Genomic DNA, 27735 nt, shown 5'->3' on the forward strand with positions numbered 1-27735 from the left:
CTTTTTTTTCTAGAAAGTGATGTGCCTACCAACTGCCCAAGTCAGTGGTGGCCATATGCAGGTCACTGTTACAGGATTTACAGAGAGGAGAAGAAAATCCAAAGAGATGCCTTAAGAGCATGTAGGAAGGAGGGTGGTGACCTAGCAAGTATCCACAGCATTGAGGAATTTGACTTTATTATCTCTCAGCTGGGCTATGGTAAGAACTTCCATCTGTAATATGCTTGACTCTTGTCTTCCCGACTTATAATCCATCTCTGGAAAATTTAATCATAAATGTTAAATTTTATAATCTAGATAAATTCAAATTAACAATTCAATAAACTTAGTGACAAATATTAATTATGCCTAAAATATAAAAATTGCATAGTAACTTAAAGAATTTCTATCACTGAGAGAACATTTGATTTTTTTCCTTTAACAAAGAATCAGCTTATGCATAGCTTTTAAAATATTGTTTTTCTATATAAAACCTGGATTCAGAGCAGTCTTCTTTAAATTTGTGAACAATATTTCACTTATTGGAATTTGTGTGTGTGGAGGTATTTTCTATTTTAAGGCTGATATTTTCTCTCACAGGAAAGGTCTCTAAATGAACCATCTCATCCTTTGGAGTTTATTTTCTCTGTTAATCTAGCTGGTGCTGCTAGAATGATGAGCAGAAAAATCAAGAAGATGTTTGATTGGAGTGGTTAGATAGTGGCCTAAATCTTTTGAAGTAGTTCATATATCCACTTTAAGACTATAATCTAAGAGATACAGAGAAAATGTAGAAAATATGGAAAACTAACATATTATACAGTTTTTAAAAAATTGGCTCTATCAGAAATAGTTGAAAAGTGGATAAAGGAGTTGGGAATGCTTATCCTGAAGAGGAGGAGGGTGAAGAAGGATAGAATAATGATGGACACCCCGTGGTACTTGCTGATTAAATGATGATCATTTTCTTCTTCCACTGATGAGACTGCTGAATAGCTGGACCTGTTCATTTCCAGAGAGAAAAACAAGAGGAAATGGATGATGGTGATGCTGGGAATGCTTCCTGATACTTACTGTATGAAAATTGATAGGAGTGGGGGTAGGGGAGAAGAAAAAAACAATGAACAAACAGATGAGATAAATCAGTCTCTGACAAGAACAAAAGATCCCCAGCACTGCTGCTGTTAGTGCTTGGCTGAATGGAATCCCTCCTCTGCTCACCTCACTGAGTTTAGCAGGGTGATGATGACGTTCGACTAGCTCGTAAATTTCTTGATTACTCTGGAACACCTAGACTACACAATAATAATGTAATCAAAACCAAGATATCTGGATAATATCATGACATAGATGGCATGATGCTTATAGTAGGTGATAAACTTTTCAAGTGAGTCAGTGGAAAACAGTTTAAGAGGCTATAGGGCTAATGTGCAAATTTTCTCTACTTTATATAGTACGGTCTATTATAAAGGAGAACCTTATATATTGTTGCTGTAGTTATTTTGAATTTGGATGAGGAAGGTTGCTTTTAAACTCAACTAGAGAATTAGTAAATTTTCACTGGAGAAACCTTCCCTTTTTATTATTGATAAAGATTTATTTCTTTCAAACCAAGCAAATAATATTAATAAAAAATAAGTAATAAAGTTAAAATTAGTGTTTCTTTTCCTAAAACGTCAAACTTTCCAACTACACTTTAATTAAAAATTCCTTCCTTAACCTCTGAAAAAAATTTTTTTCTGACTCAAAAACCTGGAAAACCTTTTTAAGCTAGTTGAGACAATATCTTCCATGTTAATCATGGAAATACAGTGGATAAGTTGGAACCTACACATATAAATTTTGACTCCATTAACTAAGACAGTTTACTTGACAAATTTACAAAAACTTTGTCTAACAATTTTATGCTCACATCTTATATATTTTTATACGATCAAGTTTGTACGTATGAACTACAAAAGCTAGATGGGAGAACAGTTTAGTGAGAAAAATGTTTATTGGACCCTCTTATCACTCTGTTATAACTGTGGGACTTGAGAGTTTAGGTTTTCGTTGATCTTGAACCTAAAAACCTTGAGGAGTTACATGAGGTCATTTTGGAGCCTTTATTTGCTACTCACAGTTCATGATCTGCCAAATTAAGTGAAAGGAAAAGGGATCATCTTGGCAAAGCCATTCATGCTCATAGTGCTGGAAACATCTGCTGGGGCTGACAATGGGCCAGCCAGGGACTTCTCCAAAAGCAAAGTTGAGTGACAGCTTTTAGGAGGAAGAGACTACACCATTTAGGGAAATTCCTATCAGATGTAGCATATTTCTCATTTTCTACTATAAATACAACATCTTTATAATCTGTTGACAAGTAATTTTATTTAACTGTTTAAAGAACATATATCAAGCTTCCATGATGGAATTCCGGGGAGGTAATTTAAGCACATGTTGAATTGTGTATGCCTCCAATTTTTAAAAATGTGAAAATGTGTATGATTTTAGCTGTGAGATTGCAGGCCTTCAATTTTATCCCATTTATGCTTATGCTATTTAGAACTTTTAGAATTATAATTCCTGATAAAATCAATGATGCTTTTCATAGAATTTCAGAACAGAATGATTACCTTTTATATCTATACCTGGTAGTTTTTTATTTTAACTTTTGTTTGTTTGGGTTTTTCTGGTATTTTGTGGTGACAATGATGTTGGATTCATTTATTTATAGACTAATAAGTGCTAAATGCGAAGAGAGTCCATTTATTCAGTTGATATATCTTCTCACTGTATGGATCATTTTAACTTCTATTACAGTGATTAAACTTTAACAGAAATACCTAGATTTTCTTGATAACAACCTTGTTAGTAAAATAGAAGTGGTTTTTAAAGTTTTTATTTTAAAACCTTCATTATACTAAGATTTAATAGTAGTCAAATAGATTTATGTATAAATAAACTACATATTTCCAGCACCGTGAGTTTGACTGATTATAGTAAATTATTTATAACAAAAAAACAGTTTCACAAAATAGAGGGTAATGATAGATCTACTTCAGTTTCATTTCAACAACTCTCAGGAGATTAAATCTGCAGTAGCACACACACAAAAAAAGAGTACAGTCACCTTCACAATATGAAGAATACATTACATATTTTAAACTAAAACTGACAACACAAAAGGTCATTGACATCTCAGGCTACAGAGCTAGATCCATTTAACGTGCAAGTGGATGGGATATTATGATAGTTGTAACATCAAGGGAGTCATTGATAAAGAAGGGGCCTTCCTTTCCTGATAACCTTTCGATCTCTGGAAAGAAAACCTTGTGTAAATTGCTTCTGTGCTTTTCTTCCTGTTTAGAGCCAAGTGATGAGTTATGGATTGGCTTAAACGACATCAAGATTCAAATGTACTTTGAATGGAGTGATGGCACCCCTGTAACTTTTACCAAATGGCTTCGTGGAGAACCAAGTCATGAAAACAACAGGCAGGAAGACTGTGCAGTGATGAAAGGCAAAGTAAGACACTTTTAATTACTGTTATCGAGCAAAAGCCACAGGAAAATTTTCCTTTTGCCCCACTTATTGTATATCATTGTTTCCATTGTTTCTATCCTAATGAGTTGACATAGATCAAAGTTGAACTCGAATTCAGATTCAGTCTCTTGAGTCTCTTGGCCAAGTCATTTTCAAGAAGACCAGAAAAGCAGCAGATAAACTGTCATTTCAAAGATGAAATTAGCCAATACGAATGCTCATATTGTTTGTGTTTGGTTCTAAACCATGCCATATGATTATATGGCTTGGTTAAACAATTTTCAGAACTTTGATTCTACTTTCAACTGGTTGCTCCAAGTGGATGTAGACCTGGTTAGATCTACTCTGGGTCCTACAACCTGGAGTCTGTGCTTGGAGAGCTACTTTTGTTATTTTAGGTTACACAGAAGTGTCAACTATGAAACGATGCTTCCATTTTGGAAATCAGGCAGTTTAGCTATGAAGTATATCATCAACTTATTTTTTGTTAATAGACAATGAACATGGTGAGTAAGAGGCTGGGTTTTAATGCAAAACATTTCCTTGTTTGTAAAATGAGTATAATTGTACCCAGCTCACATGGCGGGTATAAAGATTAAATGGGTTAATGCATATAATATGCACTGTTCCTGGCCCAAACTTGCTGTTCAATAAGTATTAGTTACAGTTTTTGTCATTGTGGTTGGTTTCACAGTGAAAACTTGAAAGCTTAAGGAAAGAATATGTATTAATTATTGAAAGAATAGGCAGAAGAGTGTCCTGGGAAGAGGAAACCAGAAAGCTTTGTTCTTGTTGAGAACTCAAAAGACAGTATGGCTGAAAGCATGGAATGAGAGGTGTAGAGGTGGGTAGGAAAAGTACTGGCAATGAGAAAACATGCATTAGCCTAGGAGCAGCCAGACCAAATCTGCAGTCTGTAAATATTATGCCGGCGGAAGAGCTGAGTACCAGATTGTAGTGGCTGAGACTGAGTGAGATGTGAGGATTAAGTCAAAGAGTACAGAAAACCACTTTTCAAGGTGTTTAGCAGTTGAGGGAAGGGGACGAGCACTCATTTAAGGTGAAATCTCTAGGGAAGGTGGAAAAGGTAGAATTCGAAGCAGAATGAAAGATGCCACCTTAAGTTCATAGAGGACCCTCATCAATAGAAATAGGAAGAAGGGAGGGAAGGAGACTGTTTTCAGGTTGGGTGTGTTGCACAGGAGTGTTCTTTCTGCAAGGCTTTATGTGTACTCAGTGGGACTTCCCCGGTGGCCCAGCAGTTAAGACTCCAGGTTTTCACTGCAAGGGAGCTTGGGTTCAATCCCTGGTCAGGGAAATAAGATCCTGCATACTACACGGTTTGGCCAAAAATAAATAAATAAATAAATGTATTCAGTTAACTTGAAAACAGCTGCTGGTAGGAATGGATGAGGAGGCTGTGTGCAAACCTTCTGTTGAGCCATCACTTAAGGGCTTATGAGCATTTTTAATTTCTCTCTAGGTCTCTCTCCATTATGACCTGACAATGAAGATATAAAAACAAACTGTGGCTGCGGTTTCTTCCTACATCTTTGTCAGTTCAGTTCAGTTGCTCAGTTGTGTCCTACTCTTTGCGACCCCAGGGACTACAACACACCAGGCCTCCCTGTCCATCACCAACTCCCGGAGTTTACTCTAATTCATGTCCACTGAGTCAGTGATGCCATCCAACTATCTCATCCTCTGTCGTCCCCTTCTCCTCCTGCCTTCAATCTTTCCCAGCATTAGGGTCTTTTCAAATGAGTCAATTCTTGGCATCAGGCGGCCAAAGTATTGGAGTTTCACCTTCAGCATCAGTCCTTCCAATGAATATTCAGGACTGATTCCCCTTAAGATGGACTGGTTGGATCTCCCTGCTGTCCGAGGGACTCTCGAGAGTCTTCTCCAATACCACAGTTCACAAGCATCAATTCTTTGGCGCTCAGCTTTCTTTATAGTCCAACTCTCACATCCATACATGACTACTGGAAAAACCATAGCTTTGACTAGATGGACCTTTGTTGGCAAAGTAATATCTCTCCTTTTAAATATGCTGTCTAGGTTGGTCATAACTTTTCTTCCAAGGAACAACTTCTTTTAATTTCCTGGCTTCAGTCACCATCTGCAATGCTTTTGGAGCCCAAAAAAGTAAAGTCTGTCACTCTTTCCATTGTTTCCCCATCTATTTCCCATGAAGTGACAGGACGAAATGCCATGATCTTAGTTTTCTGAATGTTGAGTTTTAAGCCAACTTTTTCACTGTTCTCTTTCACTTTCATCAAGAGGCTCTTTAGTTCTTCTTCACTTTCTGCCATAAGAGTGGTGTCATCTGCATAGTTGAGGTTATTGATATTTCTCCCAGCAATCTTGATTTGGCTACATCTTTATAGCCAAAGTCAAATTTGCGGTTTCCTGGTAAAATATCCACTTACTTTTCCTCTTCATAGATGCCTTTTTCTCTTAATAACCTCGAATCTTTGTTTCCCTTTTCAGAGGCACAATTATAAAAAATAGCATCAAGATCAAACAACTGATAATCATTAAGATTTTTTTCCCCCTTGCTTCCTGCAGGATGGGTACTGGGCAGATCGGGCATGCGAACGGCCTCTTGGTTACATCTGTAAGATGAAATCACAAGCCCAAACTCCAGGAGTAGTGGAAGTGGAAGCAGGCTGCCAGAAAGTGAGTATAGAATGCACCCCATGGTTTCAGATCAGCAAAGTCGATGTGATAGACTTAGCTTATTTTTGTCTATGAAAGTACTTAATTGTCATAGTAGCCAAATGCTTCAGCTTCAAGGTATTGCTAATCTTTGACCCAGTGGATTGTCAAGGACATCTCTAGTGGATAACCTTAAGTTGTAGACAGCAAATGATCCTTAGTTATTTTTTCCATTTTTAATATTTCTGGTGACCTTGTTTTTGGTGGGGATTCATCTCTGTATATCTCTGAGGATCTAGAAGGCAGGAGGTCTACACTCCAGCTGGTAGTAGCTAGTAGTAATTCAACTAAACCAAGTCAAGCCATGCAATCCTATTGTGCTTTAATCTCACCTGCACCGTGGTTAGTAATACCTCCTAGCAAGTCTTATCTTTCTTTGAGATTAAAGTAGACTATTTCTGTGAAACATTTCTGAAAACGCAAAGAAGCTACAAAAACACAGGGTGTATGATTATCATTTTCCTGTTTGATTGCTGACTTGCCCATCTTCCTCTTTTTTCCTTTCTCACTTCTCTTGGATAAAAATAAAATAACAACTGATTTTCTGTCCAAGAGTATCACATTATGATCAAATCATCTTATAACAAACACCAGAATTCATTAAACATAATTCAGTACTATACCATTAAACCATAAAGAAAAATAGGGCAGACACAGAAAATCACAGAATGTGAGAGATAGAAAAAGTATCTTAGTAACTATTGAAAACCCCCATTTAAATTTTGCATTCTGGAAATTTCAGCCAGAGAAGTGATAGCTTTTTCAAGTCACAGAGAGGAAGTTAAGAACCTAAGTCTCCTGCCAAGTTCTTAGACTTTCACTGCTGGTTTCACTACCAGTACACTTAGATATTTACTTAATCATGTGCTTATACAGGAGATTGTCTATTATTGTAACATTCTGTAATTAATAAACCAATCCTTAAATTTTATTGAAGTGAAGTGAAGTGAAAGTAGCCCAGTCATGTCTGACTGTTTGTGATGCCATTGACTGTAGCCTGCCAGATTCCTCTGTCCATGGAATTCTCCAGGCAAGAATACTGGAGTGGGTTGCCATTCCCTTCTCCAGGGGATCTTCCTGACTCAGGGATCGAACCTGGGTCTCCCACACTGTGGGCAGATCTTTACTGTCTGAGCCACCAGGAAAGTAAATTTTATTACTTCTATGCAATCAAAATTTTATATATATATATATATTTTCTATTAACCATCTACAATTGCTGATAAAATGCAATTTAATCATTAGGTTGGTAATAAGAAAAGGAAGAAAGTATCAGCCAGTTGTTTGTTGAGTGTGGTTATTTTGCTTTTGATAGTCTTAAAACATAAATTTTGTTGTTTAGTTGCCAAGCCATCTCTGATTCTTTTGTGATCTCATGGACTGTAGCCCACCAAGTTCTTCTGTCCATGGGATTTCCCAGGCAAGAATACTGGAGTGGGTTGCCATTTCCTTCTCCAAGGGATCTTCCTGATTCATGGATTGAACCCAACTCTCCCAGATTGGCAGACGGATTCCTTACCACTGAGCCACCAGGGAAGCCCTAAAAGATAAATATTACATTTCTAATTAGACAGGAGAGGAATCAAAGACTTAGAGATATTAATTTGGCAAGTTTTTAAAAACACATGCTTTAGGCAGTGGTTTCCTCAAATCATTGGGAAGACTAGAAAAAAAATCCGCTTGCTGGCAAAAGAAGATAACAGAGAGGTTTATTTATTTTTTTTTTTTATGTCTGAGCCTGAGTACTTGGTGTTTTGGGAGTATTTCTGAGAGTTCAAAACTACAGACCTTCTATGATCAAGATCTGGGATTCAGTTTGCAATTCCTTGCTATCTCTGTGGGAAACCTTGATTTAAGAAATTAACATGAGGTGGTCCTGAGTTGCTAATATTCCTGGATGTCTGATAGATGCACGTGTAAATCCTCTTCAGAAGACCCCGTCTCCAGGCTGATTGAGAATCCCACAGATGAGTTTGAAATCCAAAATTATAAGACATACCACCATGAGCTTTAGATAGTGGAATGAATGGATGTGACATTAAAGTGAATGGTTTTTTAAAATGCTTATGAGAAGTAAAATGTGGAATTGAAACCATGGACCAGATACCACGTATTATGTGGGACTTCTTTATGATTCAATTCTAAATATGTTTTGTTTCCATTAAGATTCTTTGATCTGTGAACTGGGGTGTGTGTGTGTGTTTTCATGGTGGTGGAAGTTTTGGTGGCAGTAACGGGAGTTTTGTGTTTTAGTTTCTAAATAATTGGGAGGTACTATTGATTTTCATTCCACTGCATTGTGCTCATATAAAGTTTTTGTTGTTGTTGTTGATATTTTCTTCATTATCTAGTTCATAATCAGTTTTTCTAAATATTCTGTCTATGCTTGAACACAATGATCTTTGATCTAGGGGTTCAGGGGTCTATATGTGGTAACTAGACACAACTTGGGATGATCCCCTGGAGTAGAAAATAGTAACCCACTCCAGTATTCTTGCCTGGAAAATTCCATGGACAGGGGAGACTGGCAGGCTACAGACCATGGGATCTCAAAGAGTCAGACATGACTGAATGAGCACTGATAAAACTTAGCAAATATATTATCCAGATATTCTGTATTACTAATATTTTGTCTATTTGACATAATATTCTTATTGTGATTCTATCAAGTTTTGTCTTATATACTTTGATATGTATTTATATCTTTCTGGAGAATCAGTTCTTTAATTATGTAGTTATTTTCTTCATTCATAATAATGTTTTTTACCATAAAGTCAATTTTAAATAATATTAATTTTGCCACAGAAGCTATCTTTTGTTTGGTGTTTCCCCAGAATCCTGTTTTCCAACTGATTGCTTTTAATCATTCTATGTAGCTGTAGTTTAAGAATGGCTCTTGTAAATGAATATCTGCATTTTCATTTTAATCTAATTTGAGAAACTCTGGCTTTTAACTGGTGAAAACATGAGCTTAGATTTGTTTTGCATACCAATCTATTTGGATTTGTTCCTACCATATTATTATGTGCTTTATTTTGTTTACCATTCTGCTTTCTTTCTTTTTTCTCTTTTTGTGCATAACATTGGTTCACATTGGTTCTATTGAATATATTTTCCCCCTTTTCCTCCTCTGAAAAGAGTGAAAGTTGCCCAGTTGTGTCAGACTCTTTGAGACTCCATGGACTATGGCTTGCCAGGCTCCTCTGTCCATGAAATTCTCCAGGGAAGAGTACTGGAGTGGGTAGCCATTCTCTTCTCCAGGGGCTTGTCCCAACCCAGGGATCAAATCCAGGTCTCACACACTGCAGGCAGATTCTTTACAATCTGAGCCTCCAGGGAAGCCCCCTTTTGGAAATTATACATTTTTACTCCTTTTTTTTTTTTTTTTCAAAATGGTTTATCTTATACCTTTAACATGCATTCTTGTCTTGAAGTTAACCAGTCTCTTTCTCTGCCTCCTGAACAAAATGAATGTTATTATTCCACTAATAATTCAGAGTTTTTTAAAATTTGAAATAATGTTAGACTCATGAGAAGTTATAAAAAAAAAAAGGAATACTGAGAAGTCCCCTCTGTCATCCACTTGACTTCTGCCAATGATAGTGTCTTATCTAACCAGAGTACATTATGACAACAGGTGGTTGGCATGGATACAATATTGTTAACTAAACTACAGATCTTGTTACTATTCCATTCTTTAGCTTCCCATTTCTAATTAGTTATCTTTGCTATTTGTCCAGGCAGTTAGATCTGGATTTGCTGACATTATTGACTTCTTTGCTCAGTGTAGACTTTTAGCTCACTTACTCCTCTTGACTTTACTTTCTTGCCAAAGTTAATCTTTCAGAAGTTCTTTTCATTGGGATTTGGGAGTCTAAAACTCTCTGTCTGTGTTTGAAAATGTCTTGAATTCATCTTCCCTCTGCATAGTAATTTAGGTAAGTCATTTTAGAATTCTAGATTGACAGCTGTTTTCTGACAGCAACTATACATATTATTTCATTTTCTCCTGACCTTTATTTTTGCCACTGGAATTCCTGTTAAACTAATTCTTTTTCTTTTTTTATTTTAAAAAAGTGGATAATCTGTATTTTTTCTCTGATTGATTTTAAGATTTTTTTCATTGTCTCTGTAAGTATAATGTAGTGAGATTTGGATTTGCTTTATTAGTTCCATTTGGTGTGGAGTATCTCTTCATTTTGAGGATTTGTATCTTTCCATTCTTGAAAATTACCAGTCATTCATTCTATTCAGTGCTTCTCAAACTTCTCTCAGGATGCCTTTCAACCTCATTCACCATATGTGCATGCTCAGTTGCGTCAGTCATGTCTCCTGCGTCTCTGGCACTGCAGGCATATTCTTTAATGCTGGGCCACTGGGGAAGCCCTCTGTATCTTCTATATTTTCTATCAATATGATTTTAAACATCCTTTCATAGTCTCATCTCTCTTCCATGTTCAGTCAGCTTACTAATCTTTCTGAAACCACATTTTCTGTGCTTTATCTGGCCATTGAGTTTTTAACTTCTTATTTTTCTTTTCTAGAAATTGTTTTTTTGTGTAATCAAATCCTGTTTTTCTTTGTGTAATCAAATCCTAGTATTTTGATCTTTCCTCATTGGTTATGTTTCTTCCTTTGTCACTTAAATCACCATAACATGCTTCTTTTCCACTTGGTTTTATTATGTTAAACTGTTGACTCTCCCTTAAAGGAGACATTTTTCTTACACGGTTTATAATTTTTAGTTGTGAATTAGTTCACCATCCCATCTCCCCCTACCCTCAAATGTTATAGTCTTACATGACCTGGGTTATGGAAATATTTCTGTTATGTGATTTTGCATTTTAATTCTCAAAGCACCTGCAAGATTCTCCTTTTGTGTATTTTATTTTTCATGTTTTGACTATGGAGTCTCATACAGTATGGATAGTGTAAAGTTAGGACTGGCACCCAGCTGTGGCACAGACTAGGTATTTGTTTTCAGCAGAATTTTTTTCTTCCTGCTTTCAAATCCCCAAGCAAGTGACAAGGATCTCTTAATTTCCTGTTTTTAAGGGAGGTGTTTTCTTGCTCTCCTTTCACAGAGGGGCTACCATGAGTGGGTATCATCTTTACACAAGGACTTCAGCTCTGTGGGCTTCCCTGATGGCTCAGTGGTAGAGAACCCGCCTGCCAATGCAGGAGATATGGGTTAAATCCCTAGGTTGGGAGGATCCCCCAGAGAAGGAAATGGCAACCCATTCCAGTATTCTTGCCTGGGAAATCCCATGGACAGAGGAGCCTGGCCAGGCTACAGTCCACAGGATCATAGAAGAATCAGATATAACTTAGTAACTAAACAACAACAATCAGTTCTATCTCCCTGCCTCAGGTGAGCCGATGGCCCAATATCCTAATCTGTATGAACAGTAAAACCCTAATCCATAAACTTCAGGATCTTAATCTTGGTCTAAAATATGACTGGGCAACTACAGTCTCAGTTTGTACATTTTCTATTCCAACTTTTTCGTTTTCTAGTACTTATTTTTGAACCTAAAGATTTGTCCTTCTTTCTCTCAAATTCTAGTGTGGATTTTCTGTTTATTGCCATGTTTTTATCTAGCATTTCTGTGTGTTTGAATTGTGAGAGAGGAACCATGTCAAATTATGATGCCAGGAGTTTGATAAGAACTAACCTTTGACCAGATGGCACAGCTTTGTACTCACCATCTACTGCTGTCTTCAGTAGGTGACTAGGCTTGTTATTCTGCAAATTAGTTCCTATGGCTTCCTATTCTAAAACTGATAACTTAGCCATTTCATTCAGTTTCTCTGGTAAACATTTCACAAATCGTTTTTGTTGAAAATTGCATCAGAATGGAAAGAATGACTCCCCTCACTCCCATTTTGTATCATAATTTGTCATATGAGGAACAATGCACTCCTGTTTCTTTATTCACATAAATTGTTTTCATTGCATATCAAGTTACTGATATTTGTGTTATTTACATGCTTCTATTGTTTATCAATTTGTGTTTCAAGATATAAAAATTATTTAAATAATATTATGTAATAAATATGCATGATATTCTGCTTGATAATATTAATAGGGGTGGAAAAGGCATGGATTCTACTGCTATTTGATTGGACACACACTTTCAACATTTACAGAAGCAAACCAGACCTGTGTAAGTGAGAAGGCTTACCTAACAACTGTTGAAGACAGGTATGCAACTATTCTATTTTAAAAATATATATAGCAAATAATGAAACATTTTCAGAAGAGTATATTAGTATGCTCTTAATTTCTGAGTAAATTACACTGAATCTTGAAGTATGGTTTGTAAATATAGAAGCAGTAAAAATCATATTTTTATTTGGATTCTTCATTGCAAACACTAAAAAATATTTTGCTACTTTTAGTACCATAAAACAAGAACAGTTTGCTAATACTCCAGTAAATGTTGTTTATATATCTAACTTTTTTAATGCAGTAGATCTCAAAGTTTTTAAAGCAGAGAAAGTAAGGAAAATTTATCATCTCAAGAAATCAAACATTCTATTTTTACTACCACCTCCAACATAAAAAAAGGCAGACAGGAGCTTCCCTTGGCAGTCCAGTGGGGGTGGGAGGGAGCAGAGAGATTTTCTAGGCTTACTAGACTAGTAGGTCCGGAAAAAGATGTGGACATAGAGAATTTTATGTAACCTTTAACTTCTAGTGTTCCATCCTTCTTTGAGATTTCAGTATTTATTTTTCTCCTACTTTTTTCAAGAAACTTAAAAGAAATTTAATTTTTTAATTGTCCATTTGATTTGGAGTAAACTGGTAAAAATTATTGAATTTTAATACAGTAAGTTATATTTATTGGCCTTTCAAAGCAGGCCCAATAATCTCTAGAAGATGCAACTGATACTAAAAGTCTTTGATAAAATGAAAGACATCATAGACTTCATAGAATTCATATAGTCTTTATAAAAAAACTTATATTTCAACATTCTTTCTTCATGTATAATTAAATGTCTGATACATTGCTCACCTCTGAAAATCAGAACATAGATAAGTTTTATCTGATGACCTGGAAGTAAGCTACACATTTTTAAGTACCTTAGGAACATGTTCTGGTCTATCTTATTGGTCTTTGAGTCTACTGGAGCATGGGTGTCCCTAGATTTTCTATTTTAGGTCTGCTTTTTGTGTGTGTGTTTTCTGTGATATTTGTGTTCAGGAACTCACTAACTCTGTGGTTCAATTTAGTGTTTAGGCATTTAAGAAAAATCGAGTTTCTTATTTTTATTTTTTATTTTTTGGTTTGTTCAGTTTAGGGAATGAAATTATTCAGACTAGGGTCAAACCAATCTTCTGTTATTGTGTTTTTCTCTCCATTTCCTCTCTGCTCTTGCTAGAGCCATCTACAACTCCCTTGTTCCTAGAAATTTTGAATATCACTTTTCTTTTGCTCCAAAGAGAGACTCTTCTGAGTATGCTGCTGTGTCACTGTCATTTATCAATTAAGACAAATTTTGTTTGTCTTACTAACACAGTATAAAGATGAGATCCAGAAGGATAAAAAATATTGGAGCTTGTGATTCTGCTCCCAGTTCTTTCTAGAGAATGAATCTCTAGTTCTCTATATTTCTTGATAATTTTCTCTTGTTTCAGAGCTGAGAAATGGAAATGAAATCGAGGGGAAAATCGACACAGATTTTCTAATTGTATTATCTTTAATAATGATGCAGCCTCTCCACTTACTTCACCAAGAATTGTGTAGAGCATCTGAAATATTTGAAAAGTGAACTGATTTTCAAACATTGTATTTTAAAAGACAACAGGATAAGCAGAGGGACTGATGAGAAAGAGAGAGAAATAGTTTGGGTACATTTGAATGATTTTATTCTATCATCCATATGATACTTTTCCTTCATAAGATCACATTTCCTTAGCGAAAATTTGCATAATTTAAATGACAAGTAGATAGGACATAATAGGTTTGATTTGCCAACTAAATGATAGCACAGGCATACAATTGAGATGTTTTTCATGTGGATAATTAGAAAAACTCACTTTTTTCCTAAAATTTAGTTAAATTTTTTTTAAGATATGAACAAGCCTTTCTGACTAGTTTGGTTGGATTGAGGCCTGAAAGATATTTTTGGATAGGACTTTCCGATGTACAACAAAAAGGCACCTTTCAGTGGACCGTCGAGGAAGGCGTTCAGTTCACACACTGGAACTCGGATATGCCAGGTATGTGCAGGGCTTCCATTTCAGGCTTCCATTCACCCCACATATCCATTTGGCCAAACCTGTGATTCCTTCATGTACCTTTCCAAATAGACTTCTGTAAATTCATTGTACTATTGAAATGTTATTATTTTTTATTTCACTCTCTTTTTTCTAAAAAAAGTGTTCCCATTAGCATGCAGTGGTCTAAGATAAAAAGGAAGAGAAAACTCCTAGGTTATTTGGTGCCACTCCATTTGAAGTATTTATAAAATAGTGATGAAATCCTTAATGGTCAGAAAGATTCCATGGTGACCACTGGTTCATGTATTTCTGAGAACTTAAAACTGTCCTCAGGGGATATAAAACTTTCAGTGTGACTATGAACAGAGAAATATGACTGTGCTTCAGTGGTAGAACAAGACTGAGTGCTTATGAGGAATGTATTATTTCAGTATCTTGAATGGGCCACCCTGTTACCTCTTTACAATAAGTCCCCTACATACAAACCCTCAAGTGGCAAACTTTCAAAAGATGTGAATGTGCCGCTGGATGCCTGCTGTTGTGCTATTGTACTTTTCAAGGTACTGTACTGTAATATTAAAATTGTTTTCTTCATTTTTGTTCCTTATGTATTATTTGTGTGAAAAGTGTTATAAGCCTATTATAGTACAGTACTATGTAGCCATCTGTGTTAGTTGGGTTCCTAGGCTAACTTTATTGCACTTACAAACAAATTGGACTTAACAAATGGACTCTCAGAATGGAGTTTGTTTGTATGTAGGGGACTTAGTGTATACGCCTTGGATTTAGTTTTATACTTATAGAAAACCCATAAGCTAAGTTTCAGTAGCCTCCTTGTGTCGAGATGGAAACTGGGACTTGGAAAATTTACAAGCATGGATTTAGGCTAATCTTTGTAATTCCCAAATCCATGCTCTTTGCATGGAGGTCACTCTTTCTCCCTATAAATTTGTTTTTGCCTTCATTAATAAGAAGTTTCTGAAATAGACACTCAAATTATTTTTTGCTTTCTTTATGCACTGCTGTCATAGCCTATGATGTAATTCAGTATGACTGCACTCAGGAAATTCAACATCTTTAGAGCAAATGTTTCATTGTGCCTAGTTGAAAAGCTATGGAAGGAATAATAGAGCTTACGTATGCAAATTAACTGTTTGGCCTAATAAGTCCAAATCTTCAGAAGTTTTTAAAATTTGTATCCTCAGTCATCAATAAGGAAAATAGATCAGTAATTTGGATAGTGTGATTTCTGTTTAATTAATTGAACATTCTGGAAAATAGTAAGATTTAAGTTTATTTTGAAAGAACAGGGCAGTATATTAAGAGCTGAGTGCATTTTTTTTTTTTTGAGTGGTAATTTTTACTCACCAGACAATATGCCTTTATTTCACTGGTATTGATCATTTAGCAGTAGGATACTGAGAGATTAATCTAGGAACATCCTTAGGGAATAAAAATAAATCAAACCACAGTCATAGGGAATTAGCAATCATAGAGAAAATATTTTGGGGAAAGTGTAGTTCTCTAAAACTAAACATATACTGCCTTTAAAAGTATAATAGTCAAAGATTATCTCATCTTAGCAGTAAGAAATCCTAATGTTTTTTAAGTTCTATCTTAATGCTATTTTGAAATAAACTATGAAGCTTAGTATAGTCCACATTTTATTTTATATGCTTCTTTATCCATTAAGGAATTTTAAAATGAAGATATACATGTATATGTATGAATCACTTTGCTGTATACCTGAAATTAATACAGCATTGTTAATCTACTATGCTCCAATATAAAATAAACAAAATTTTAAGGGCACAGATGAACTTATCTACAAAACAGAGTTACAGATGTAGAAAATAAAATTATGATTACCAGGGGATAAAGCCAGGGAGGGATAAATTGGAAGATTAGGATTGACCTATACACACTACTATATATAAAATAGGTAACTAATATGGACCTGTTGTATAACACAGAGAGCTCTACTCAATACTCTGTAATGGCCTCTATGGAAAAAAGAATCTAAAAAAGAGTGTATATAAGTGTATGTATAACTGAATCACTTTGCTGTACACTTGAACCTAACACAACAATTTAAATCAACTATATTTCAATATAAAATAAAAATTAATTTTAAAAAACAACTTCCTTGGTAAAACAAAACCCCTGTTATTTTTGTCATTATAATAGATTTTATCATACTAAAAATATTGTATTGTTATGTCTGTGTGTGGGGTGGGGGGACCCCGCCAGATAGTAGAAATACAAAATGTTACCAAAACCCTGACAATTTTTTTTTTTCAGAGTTACTTTCACATGAAGGCTTTGGGTTACCTCCTGGTGACTGTTAATTGCTTTTTATAGGGGTACAAGTTGCTTTACAATGTTGTATTCATTTCTGCTGTAAATCAAAATGAGTCAGCCATATGTATACATAGATCCCCTCTGTTTTGGATTTCCTTCCCATATAGGTCACCACAGAGCACTGAGTACAGTTACCTGTGCTATAAAGCAGGTTCTCATTAGTTATTTATTCTATACATGGTATCAATAGTGTATATATATCAATCCCAATCTCCTGACACATCCCCCTCTCCCTTCCCCCCTTGGTGACCATATGTTTGCTCCCTACATCTATCTATGTCTCTATTTCTGCCAAACCTTGACATTTGAGATTATATTGATAATTCACTTGGAGATATAGGCCACACAAATAAAAGGCAAATAATGGTTCAGAAATAGAACAAAGCAATTGCAAAATGCTGCAGAGTGTCTCCTCTACATTTTCTTATCACATGTAGATTTTATCCCACTACTTGAGGCTCAGGTTTGAGCTCTTTTCTTTGAGCACAGCCAGGTTTCACAATCACCTGTTGTGAATTCTGCTTTGTTACCTGCAGGACGGAAAGCTGGGTGTGTTGCCATGAAGACTGGGGTTGCAGGGGGCTTGTGGGATGTCTTGAGATGTGAAGAAAAGGCAAAATTTGTGTGCAAACACTGGGCAGAAGGAGTCACTCGCCCACCAGCGCCCACAACCACCCCCGAACCCAAATGTCCAGAGGATTGGGGTGCCTCCAGTAAAACAAGCTTGTGCTTCAAAGTAAGTATCCATTGCTGAGCTCTTCAAGAATTGGGGATATGTTTCAGCCTAAAGAATCATCTAACGAATGAAAACAAAACAAAAGCAATGTCCGGGTTGAACCTATAGAAATTCCAACATTATTGATCTGAAAGGGGACTTGGGCACTTATTGTTTTGAAAGAGTGCTCCTTGGATGGAAAGATAAGAACCAGCTGCATTCAGACCAACAAACATGACCAATACCATAAATAGAAGTCACACCAGCCTTCTTCACCTGCTCTGCCTTTATCACTCCGTACACTTGGCATCTTTCCTCTTTCCCATGCTTTCTGAGCTCATGTTTCTTTTTCTCAATGAAAATTCCTGCCCCACCTCATGCTATCCTATGGCATCCCATTTTGGCTCTGTTCTTGGAGCTCAAGCTTTTGGCTAAGTGAATTGATAAACGAATCTGCAATCAAGCCACATGGGGATTCTAGAGAGAATATTCCTTTGTTCTTATTTAACTCCTGATTATGATGCCTGATGGAAGATGAAGGACTGTTAGGTAGGGAGTACATGGCCATTCAGCGACTCGTAAATGGCAGTTTGATAACCTGTAGTCACTTAGTACATTCCTGTGTGAGATCACCCATTTTCTCTTTATGCAATCAAGTTCACCCAAACAAATAAAAAACATACCCCGACTCCAGTGAATTAAGCATTTGGGTCTTTTTCTTTCTTGTAAATCATATTCTTTCTAGAGAAGGTTGGATTTAGCCAAATATAGCAATGTATTGGGTTAGCCAAAAAATTCATTTGGGTTTTCCTGTAGGATGTTACAGAAAAACCCAAACAAACTTTTTGGTCAACCCGATACTTAACTACCACTTAATGACATTATTCTCTAATGGCCAGTTCTCGGGACCTCTTTTATTCCATCCTTTGAGGCATATGGCTCTAGCATGTTTTGTAAGACAGTTAGACAAAGCTGATGAAGAACTTCAGTTGCTAATGTGTACTGGAATGAGGTTGTTTAGTCTAATTTGGTTGGTAACTACCACTAGCAGTAACAGAGACTAATGAGCTATTTAATACAGATTAGCCAGTCCAACTTAAAGCATAATTTACATAGAAGGGAAAGTATTGGGTCAAGACTGGAGAGGATTTTATGAATGGGTTGAAAACTAATACAAAGCAAATCAAGTATTTTATTGTTGCCTCTGGAAACTTTTGAGTTATTACACAAAGGCCAGGTTCGTCCTATACACAGCCATTCACTGGAGAGTGGCAGGCTATGGAGATTTGTTGCAGGATTTCTGAGAGACAATACAGAATTCTCCAGAGCTGGGAAATGAACCAAGAGTTCCAGCAGACATTATCTGGGTAGATGTTTAACAAATTCAAATGTGTGCTTCCCTAGGAATTATGATTTTGGAGGTGCTTGGGGTAGGGTTTGTCTGAAAATATATAGACCATCTTTGTACATACTAAGGTGTGAAAATTCTTAATAAAGTTCAGCTATTAGTAAATTGATTTACAAAAATAAAATCTTCTATCACCATCTACACAAGTTGATGTACTCACAGAGGTCTTGGGAGTTACTGCAATGAAAAGTTGCTCAAGGCACATGTGTCCCAATAACTCAAGTAGGGTCAAGGTGAAGATTGCCTCAGGTTGCTTGATGACAACTAGACAACCACAGGTCTATTGGAAACAAATTCCTTTTCTACAAGCCTACAGTGATACAGGCCATGTCTCATGAGAAGCAATGAATGAAAATTATAAAAGTTGATGAATACAGTGATGTAAACATCCTGATGGGTCCCTATGGGTTCCATTCCCCCAGCAGTCCTCTGGGTAGTATGACATATTCTCTAAATAAATAATAAATTTAGCTTACATACCATCTTTTTACATGCTCTGTCCAATTAGTGTCTGTCACACCATGACCTCCAATCTTTGTTAAAATATGCAACCATAAGCAAAAATGATAAGACCATTTTAAGAACATACCAATGAAGCATTGGAAGACTCCCAGGTTATTCAGTGTTTAACCTGAACAGGATAACAAAACTGTGGCACTATCTTAGGGAGGTTATTATCCTTGAATTTTTATTTAGGTTTGCTTTCTCTATATCAAGTTTCTTTCATTCTTTTCCATCTGAATGGCATAGTTGACACTTAACCAAATTAATCCTGTCTCCTGCAAGAAGCTGTATGCCTAACCCATATACCTAAACCTTTCAATCTGACTTTTTCAGTGCTATAAAATAACTCTATTTTCTAGAGTTTTCTCAACAAAATCATCTGTCAAACTCTGTTACCCAAATATTCTCTCACAAATTGATTTTCAGCCAAGAGAATTACATTGCTTGGGGCCATTGTAATGTCTTGCTTTTTGCTAAATGAAATCTCGTCAAAAGTAGATAATTATTTCTCTTGGTTTGATAAGCTGTGAAGTGTAAAATAAATTCTGAATCTGTATTACTTTTAGCTGTTTGCAAAAGGAAAACATGAGAAGAAAACGTGGTTTGAATCTCGAGATTTTTGTAGAGCTCTGGGTGGAGATCTAGCTAGTATCAATAATAAGGAGGAACAGCAAGCAATATGGCGATTAGTAACGTAAGTATCTTTTCTATTTAACTCTCCTTCCTTTGACCCTTTGAGTCCACATTTGTTGTTATTATTCAGTTGTCAAGTTGTGTCCGACTCTGCAAACCCATGGACTGCAACATGCCAGTTTTCCTGTCCCTCATCATCTCCCAGAGTGTGCCCAGGTTCATGTCCATTGAGTTGGTGATGCTATATCCCAAATCTATGGGCACTTTTGGACCTAGTTTCACTTCCAGATTCTGGCCTGGAGAATTCCATGGACAGAGTAGCTTGACAAGCTGCAATCTGTGGGGTTGCAAAAAGTCAGACACAACTGAGTGACTTTCACTTCACTTCCAAATGCTTCAATTTTATAGCTATAAATCCCTAGATGAATTGCTCTATAAAAGCATAAGACACTTATTATTCATTTATTAAATGAGTGAATATCTCAATGCTTTACAATTATTTCAAACAGCAGCTTGTTTTCAGGATATTTACAAGTTGTACCAAAATGTGCAACTGTTGCATAATGCTTATATTTAGTCATTTACTCCTTCACCTGTGTACTAACCAATTTATATTTTGGGAGTCATTTTCAAATTTGATTAGGACTCATAGGTAACCAAATTTGGTTCATATAGTAGCATAAGCTGCCTTTATATCTTGTATGTTGCAGGGCTAGTGGAAGCTACCATGAACTATTTTGGTTGGGACTGACATATGGAAGTCCTTCCGAGGGCTTTACTTGGAGTGATGGATCCCCTGTGAGTAATTTGATTTCATAGATACTTTTCTTACTTTTATTGTTTCTTTATTTTGATGTTATCTTTTTGGATTACTCAAAATTTTTGCTAAGATGAGTTATGATGATAGTTAGAGACATTTTTCTATGCAAAATAAATGCTATGTTAGGGTCATTATTCTGCCTCTGACCCAGGACAGTTCTGTTCACCTGAGGTGCAACCATGGTAGACTGAAAAAAATTAGGAAACTCATTCTTCTAATTTATATAAAATAATGTCTTCCTTCTCTCATGCCAAATTGGTATGTAAGTAGCAACCCACTCCAGTGTTCTTGCCTGGAGAATCCCAGGGATGGAGGAGCCTGGTGAGCTGCCGTCTATGGGGTCGCACAGAGTCGGACACGACTGAAGCGACTTAGCAGCAGCAGCAGCAGACTTCTTAAAAACTGAGTGTTTTATGATGTCTTATAGACTAGGAGATATGGAAACAACTTTTGATATTCTATTAGAAACCACTGACTTTTGTCAACCACTGACTTCTGTCAGACTTCTCCATTCTCAGCAATGGGGAAGCGGGAGGGTATGGCACAAGCTGGCAGTCATTGCAGGGAGTGATTTTGTGTAATTTCAGTTCTACCTCCTCTTACCACCCATTAGCAACTTCTCAAAGCACTTGTGTAGGCTGGATTATTTGATGGCTCCATTGATAACAAGGATTTTGTATTTAGATCTCTGGAAAATAGGTCATGATATAGGCTCTGATTCCTCTCTGAAAACACCATAGTGGACCTAATCCTAGCCCTCCACTTATTTCCAGTATTCATCTTGGCAACATTTGGTAACTTTGCTAGCAATATTCAGAAGTCCTTTTTGTTTGTAAGATGAACTAGTTTTCTTTCTTTCTCCTAGTGAAGTGAAGTCGCTCAGTCGTGTCCGACTCTTTGCAACCCCATGGGCTATAGCCTACCAGGCTCCTCCATCCATGGGATTTTAAAGACAGCAGTAATGGAGTGGGTTGCCATTTCCTTCTCCATTTCTTTCTCCTACCCCTCTAATAAAAGAAAGTTTCAAATATCACAATGAAATGTTATCCCTTCAGGATGAGTTGTAAATTTAGGAGCTCCCAGTACTGAGAATTGTAACTTCTATACCAAGTTTTTCCTATATACAAATCCCACTTTTGTGGTCCTGGATACATTCTATTTAATAAGAGTGAATAAAATTTTGTAATAATTAAAATACTCTATTCAGCTTCAAAAGTTCCCATATTTCTTTCCCAGCTGTTCTCATCAAACTTGTTTTCAAAGCAAACATATTGTGAAAAAAAGTAAAGAGAATAAAAAAGTGAACATCTTTCCTTTTGTATTTGAATGAAAGTGAAAGTTAGTCACACAGTCGTGTCCAACTCTGCGACCCCATGGACTGTAGCCTGCCAGGCTCCTCTGTCCATGGAATTCTCCAGGCAAGAGTACTGGACTGGGTTGCCGTTTCCTTCTCCAAGGGAATCTTCCTGACCCAGGGATTGAACCCAGGTCTCCTGCATTGCAGGCAGATTCTTTACCAAGTGAATCACTAGGGATAGATGATTGGTATTGGCTAATGGTTGTAATGTGATGTTTCTAACATAGGTGTCATATGAAAATTGGGCTTACGGAGAACCTAATAATTATCAAAATGTTGAATACTGTGGCGAGTTAAAAGGTGACCCTGCTATGTCCTGGAATGACATTAACTGTGAACATCTTAACAACTGGATTTGCCAGATACGAAAAGGTAGGATGACCTGCCCTCTGCTTTATCTGATTGGAACACTAACCTCCTATGATCCCAAAGTCTTCCCTTTATTCATGCAACCAAACAAGCGGAATAATATAAGGGAACCGCCAAGGGCCATCACTTCACAGGATAAGAGTGAACTCGCTGAACACAGATAAATCTTCCAAAGGAACAGGGGATGAAAAGGCCAGCCCAGAAGCCTGGACCGGAGCATGGCCTCCAAAATAGTTCTCACGAGCTGCTGTTCCTGTTCAGTTCCTACAGTCATGGGAGTGGGTAGATGTTTGACTCTGTAAGCAGAGTAAAGAGAATGCGATTTCTGTTGGGGGATTTTCACCCTCTGACCCACATTCATCATCCAGTAGGTGCCATCTCCCTCAGTCTGAATATACTGCGCACTGATTTCTCCAGAGTTGGCACCATTCTGAGGCCCCTGATGCTATAAGATCCACCATGTTGTTGATGATCAACAATGATCAATGCGTACGTATCAGTCGTGATTAATGACTCACAGAACTCCACATAGCCAAGTCAGATTCTTTTAAGATAAATAGGCCCACTCTTGAACCAAAATGTAAATTAACATCCTCCTTTGTCAACAGATAAATAGAACCACATCGCCCTCTGCTGTCTGGGAACCTTGGCTACAGCTCCAACTCTTGCTGAAAATACTGTGTTGCTCTCCTGCTGTTTGCCTTACTCTTGCTTAGATGAGTGTTTATAGTGTTTTCAGGATGGAGGAATGAACCCGTTCAGTTCAGTCACTCAGTCATGTCTGACTTTTTGTGACCCCATGGACTGCAGTACGCCAGGCTTTCAAAACTGTCCATCACCAACTCTTGCTTGCTCAAACTCATTTCTATCCAGTTGGTGATGCCATCCAATCATCTCCTCCTCTGTTATTCCCTTCTTCTCTTGCCTTCAATCTTTCCCAGCATCAAGGTCTTTTCAAGTGAGTCAGTTCGTCACATTAGTTGGCCAAAATGTTGGAGTTTCAGCTTCAGCATCAGTCCTTCCAATGAATATTCCGGACTGACTTCCTTTAAGATTGACTGGTTGATTCTTCTTGCAGCTCAGGGACTCTCAACAGTCTTCTCCAATACCACAGTTCAAAAGCGTCAGTTCTTCAGCACTCAGCTTTCTTTATGGTCCAACTCTCACATCCATGCATGATTACTGGAAAAACCATAGCTTTGACTAGATGGACCTTTGTCAGCAAAGTAATATCTTTGCTTTTTAATATACTGTCTAGGTTGGTCATAGCTTCTCTTACAAGGAGCAAGCGTCTTTTAATTTCATGACTGCAGTCACCATCTGCAGTGATTTTGGAGCCCAAGAAAATAAAATCTGGCACTGTTTCCTCATCTATTTGCCATGAAGTGATAGGACCACATGCCATGATCTTCGTTTCTTGCATGTTGAATTTTAAGCCAGCTTTTCTATTCTCCCCTTGCACTTTCATCAAAAGGCTCTTTAGCTCCTCTTCAGTTTCTGCCATAAGGGTGGTGTCATCTGCATATCTGAGGTTATTGATATTTCTCCTGGCAATCTTGATTCCAGTTTGTGCTTCATACAGCCTGGCATTTCACAGAAACTTGGAGGAATGAATAATGGCCAGTTTTTCTTTAAAGGTCTCTTTGCTCCCAAGGACTAATTTCCTTGTGTGTTATTGGCAGCTCTATTCTTACAGATGTTAAATTCATTAAACCAAAAGCTACATAACTTGAGTCCTTTTATCAGATTCTGACAAAGTCCAGGTAGATCATTAACTACTTAGAAAGAAAAATATTTAACTTTTCATAAAACATGCATTTAGTAAGAATATGCTTTTTTGAAGAAACTATATTGTATAAATATATAGCTCATATCTAATGGTTTCAAATAATGAAAATTTGTGCTTTCACAGCTGATTATAAGATGTGTTACTGTAAAAATAACATCTATTGAGCAGCTTCTAAATACCGATAACTTGCATATTTTATCCCATCTCTTTACGTGTATGACAACTCCTTTTTGTAGCTGAGAAAATTAAAGGTAAGAAATTTAAACCTGAACTGGGATTTGGACCTAGGTTTTCTGATTCCAAAACCCGTGTTCTTTCCTTTCTTTATATAATGCTACTTGTTGTGCTTGAAAACTGTCTTCCAGTTTTTAGTGGTATTGTACCTAGTTTGTTGAACTCTTAAACTCCTCATTTTGCTTCCCTTTGCTTTTCTCCCCCACAGCATGATGGTAGCATTGGAGAGTGGAAGGAAAAGAAAGAAGAGTTAGACTTTCAGCCATATTGCTCCATGGAAATAATGAAACCAGAGGGTATGAAATAGTACAAATTCAATCACCTTTTATATCTAATTTTCTCTTGTTTTCCAGGACAGACTCCCAAACCTGAGCCAACACCAGCTCCTCACGACAGTAGGTGTTTCCGTTTTTTCTTTTAAATTAATTTATTTTAATTGAAGGCTAATCACTTTACAGTCTTGTGGTGGTTTCTGCCATACATCAACATGAACCAGCCATGGGTGCACATGTGTCTCCCCATCCTGAACCCTCCTCCCACCTCCCTCCCCACCACATCCCTCTGAGTTGTCCCAGAGCACTGGCTTCGAGTGCCCTGTTTCATGCATCAAACTTGGACTGATCATCTGTTTTGCGTATGATAATATACATGTTTCAGTGCCATTCTCTCAAATCATCCCATCCTCGCATTCTCCCACAGGGTCCAAAAGTCTGTTATTTACATCTGTGTCTCTTTTGCTGCCTTGCATATAGGATTGTCCTTATCATCTTTCTAAATTCCATATGTATGTGTTAATATACTATTGGTGTACAGGTTATTCTTTTTTTTAATTTATTTTTTTATTGAAGGATAATTGCTTTACAGAATTTTGTTGTTTTCTGTCAAACCTCAACCTGAATCAGTCATAGGTATACATATATCCCCTTCCTTTTGAACTTCCCTCCCATCTGCCTCCCCATCCCACCCCTTTAGGTTGATATAGAGCCCCTGTTTGAGATTCTTAGCCATACAGCAAATTCCCACTGGCTATCTACTTTACATACGGTCATGTAAGTTTCCATGTTACTCTTTCCATACATCTCACCCTCTCCTCCCCTCTCCCCATGTCCATAAGCCTATTCTCTTTGTCTGTTTCACCATCGCTGCCCTGTAAGTAAATTCTTCAGTACCATTTCTCTAGATTCTGTATATATTCATTAGAATATGATATTTATCTTTCTCTTTCTGACTTACTTCATTATGTATAATAGGTTCTAGGTTCATCCACTTCATCAGAACTGACTCAAAGGCATTTCATTTTATGGCTGAGTAATGTTCCATTGTATATATGTACCACAACTTCTTTATCCACTCTTCTGCCAGTGGGCATCTAGGCTGCTTCCATGTCCCAGCTATTGTAAATTGTGCTGCAATGAGCAATAGGATACATGTGTCTTTTTCAATCTTCGTTTCCTCTGGGTATATGCCTAGAAGTGGGATTGCTGGGTCATATGGTGGTTTTATTCCTAGTTTTGTAAGGAATCTCTGAACTGTCTTCCATAGTGTCTTCCATAGTATCAATTTACATTCCCATCAAAAGTGCAAGAGTGTTCCTTTTTTCCACACCCTCTCCAGCATTTGTTGTTTGTAGGCTTTTTGATGATGGCCATTCTGACTGGTATAAGGTGATATATCTCATTGAAGTTTTGATTTGCATTTTTCTGATAATGAGCGATGTTGAGCATCTTTTCATGTGTTTGTTAGCCCTCTGTATGTCTTCTGTGGAGAAATGTCTGTTTAGGTCTTTTTCTCACTTTTTGATTGGGTTGTTTGTTTTTCTGGCATTGAGTTGTATGAGCTGCTTGTATATTTTGGAAATTAATCCTCTGTCAGTTGTTTCATTTGTTATTATTTTCTCCCATTCTAAGGGTTTTCTTTTCACCTTGCTTATAGTTTCCTTTTCTGTGCAAAAGCTTTAAGTTTAATCAGGTCCCACTTGTTTACTTTTGTTTTTAATCTCTGTTACTCTAGGAGGTGGTTCATAGAGGATCTTGCTTTGATTTATGTCAGAGAGTGTTCTGCCTATGTTTTCCTCTAGGAGTTTTATAGTTTCTGGTCTTACACTTAGGCCTGTAATCCATTTTGAGTTTATCTTTGTGTATGGGATGGTGTTAGGAAGTGTTCTGATTTCATTCTTTTACATGTAGCTGTCCCGTTTTCCCAGCACCATTTATTGAAGAAGCTATCTATGCCCTATTGTATATTCTTGCCCCCTTTGTCAAATATAAGGTTCCCATAGGTGCATGGGTTTATTTCTGGGCGTTCTATCCTGTTCCATTGGTCTGTATTTCTCTTTCTGTGCCAGTACCATACTGTCTTGATGACTGTAGCTTTGTAGTATAATCTGAAGTCAGGAAGGTTGATTCCTCCAGCTCCATTCTTCTTTCTCAATAACTTTGGCTATTTGGGGTCTTTTGTGTTTCCATATGAATTGTGAAATTTTTTGTTATAGTTCTGTGAAAAATACCATTGGTAATTTGATAGGGATCACATTGAATCTGTAGATTGCATTTGGTAGTATAGTCATTCTAACAATATTGATTCTTCCTACTCAAGAATATGGAATATCTCTCCATCTGTTTATGTCACCTTTGATTTCTTTCATTAGTGTCTTATAATTTTCTGTGTATAGTTCTTTTGTCTCCTTAGGTAAGCTTATTCCTAGATATTTAATTCTTTTTGTTGCAATGGTGAATGGGATTGATTCCTTAATTTCTCTTTCTGATTTTTCATTGTCAGTATATAGAAATGGAAGTGATTTCTGTGTATTGATTTTGTATCCTGCAACTTTGCTAAATTCACTGATTAGCTCTAGTAATTTTCTGATACTGTCTTTAGGGTTTTCTATGTACAGTATCATGTCATCTGAAAACAATGAGAGCTTTACTTCTTTTCTGATCTGGATTCCTTTTATTTCTTTTTCTTCCCTGATTACTGTCGCTGGAACTTCCAGAACTGTGTTGAGTAATAGTGGTGAAGGTGGACACCATTGTCCCATTCCTGATCTTAGGGGGAATGCTTTCAGGTTTTCACCATTGAGAATAATGTTTGCTG

General features: G+C 36.8%; 1 protein-coding gene across 1 annotated transcript in view; it reads left to right on the plus strand.

Annotated features, from left to right (window-relative positions):
• The window catches only part of MRC1 (mannose receptor C-type 1), a 109918-nt gene that overhangs the window by 44178 nt on the left and 38005 nt on the right, over nucleotides 1-27735 (plus strand). Inside the window, exons 10-19 of the mRNA XM_052650421.1 lie at nucleotides 14-199; nucleotides 3329-3486; nucleotides 6076-6186; nucleotides 12315-12430; nucleotides 14304-14452; nucleotides 17350-17549; nucleotides 20007-20134; nucleotides 20784-20871; nucleotides 22478-22622; nucleotides 24996-25037. Of these exons, the coding sequence (XP_052506381.1) occupies nucleotides 14-199; nucleotides 3329-3486; nucleotides 6076-6186; nucleotides 12315-12430; nucleotides 14304-14452; nucleotides 17350-17549; nucleotides 20007-20134; nucleotides 20784-20871; nucleotides 22478-22622; nucleotides 24996-25037 (1323 nt within the window). The remainder of the gene's footprint in view (nucleotides 1-13; nucleotides 200-3328; nucleotides 3487-6075; nucleotides 6187-12314; nucleotides 12431-14303; nucleotides 14453-17349; nucleotides 17550-20006; nucleotides 20135-20783; nucleotides 20872-22477; nucleotides 22623-24995; nucleotides 25038-27735) is intronic.

Source organism: Budorcas taxicolor, chromosome 13, assembly GCF_023091745.1.
Source record: "Budorcas taxicolor isolate Tak-1 chromosome 13, Takin1.1, whole genome shotgun sequence".
Classification (NCBI taxonomy): domain Eukaryota; kingdom Metazoa; phylum Chordata; class Mammalia; order Artiodactyla; family Bovidae; genus Budorcas; species Budorcas taxicolor.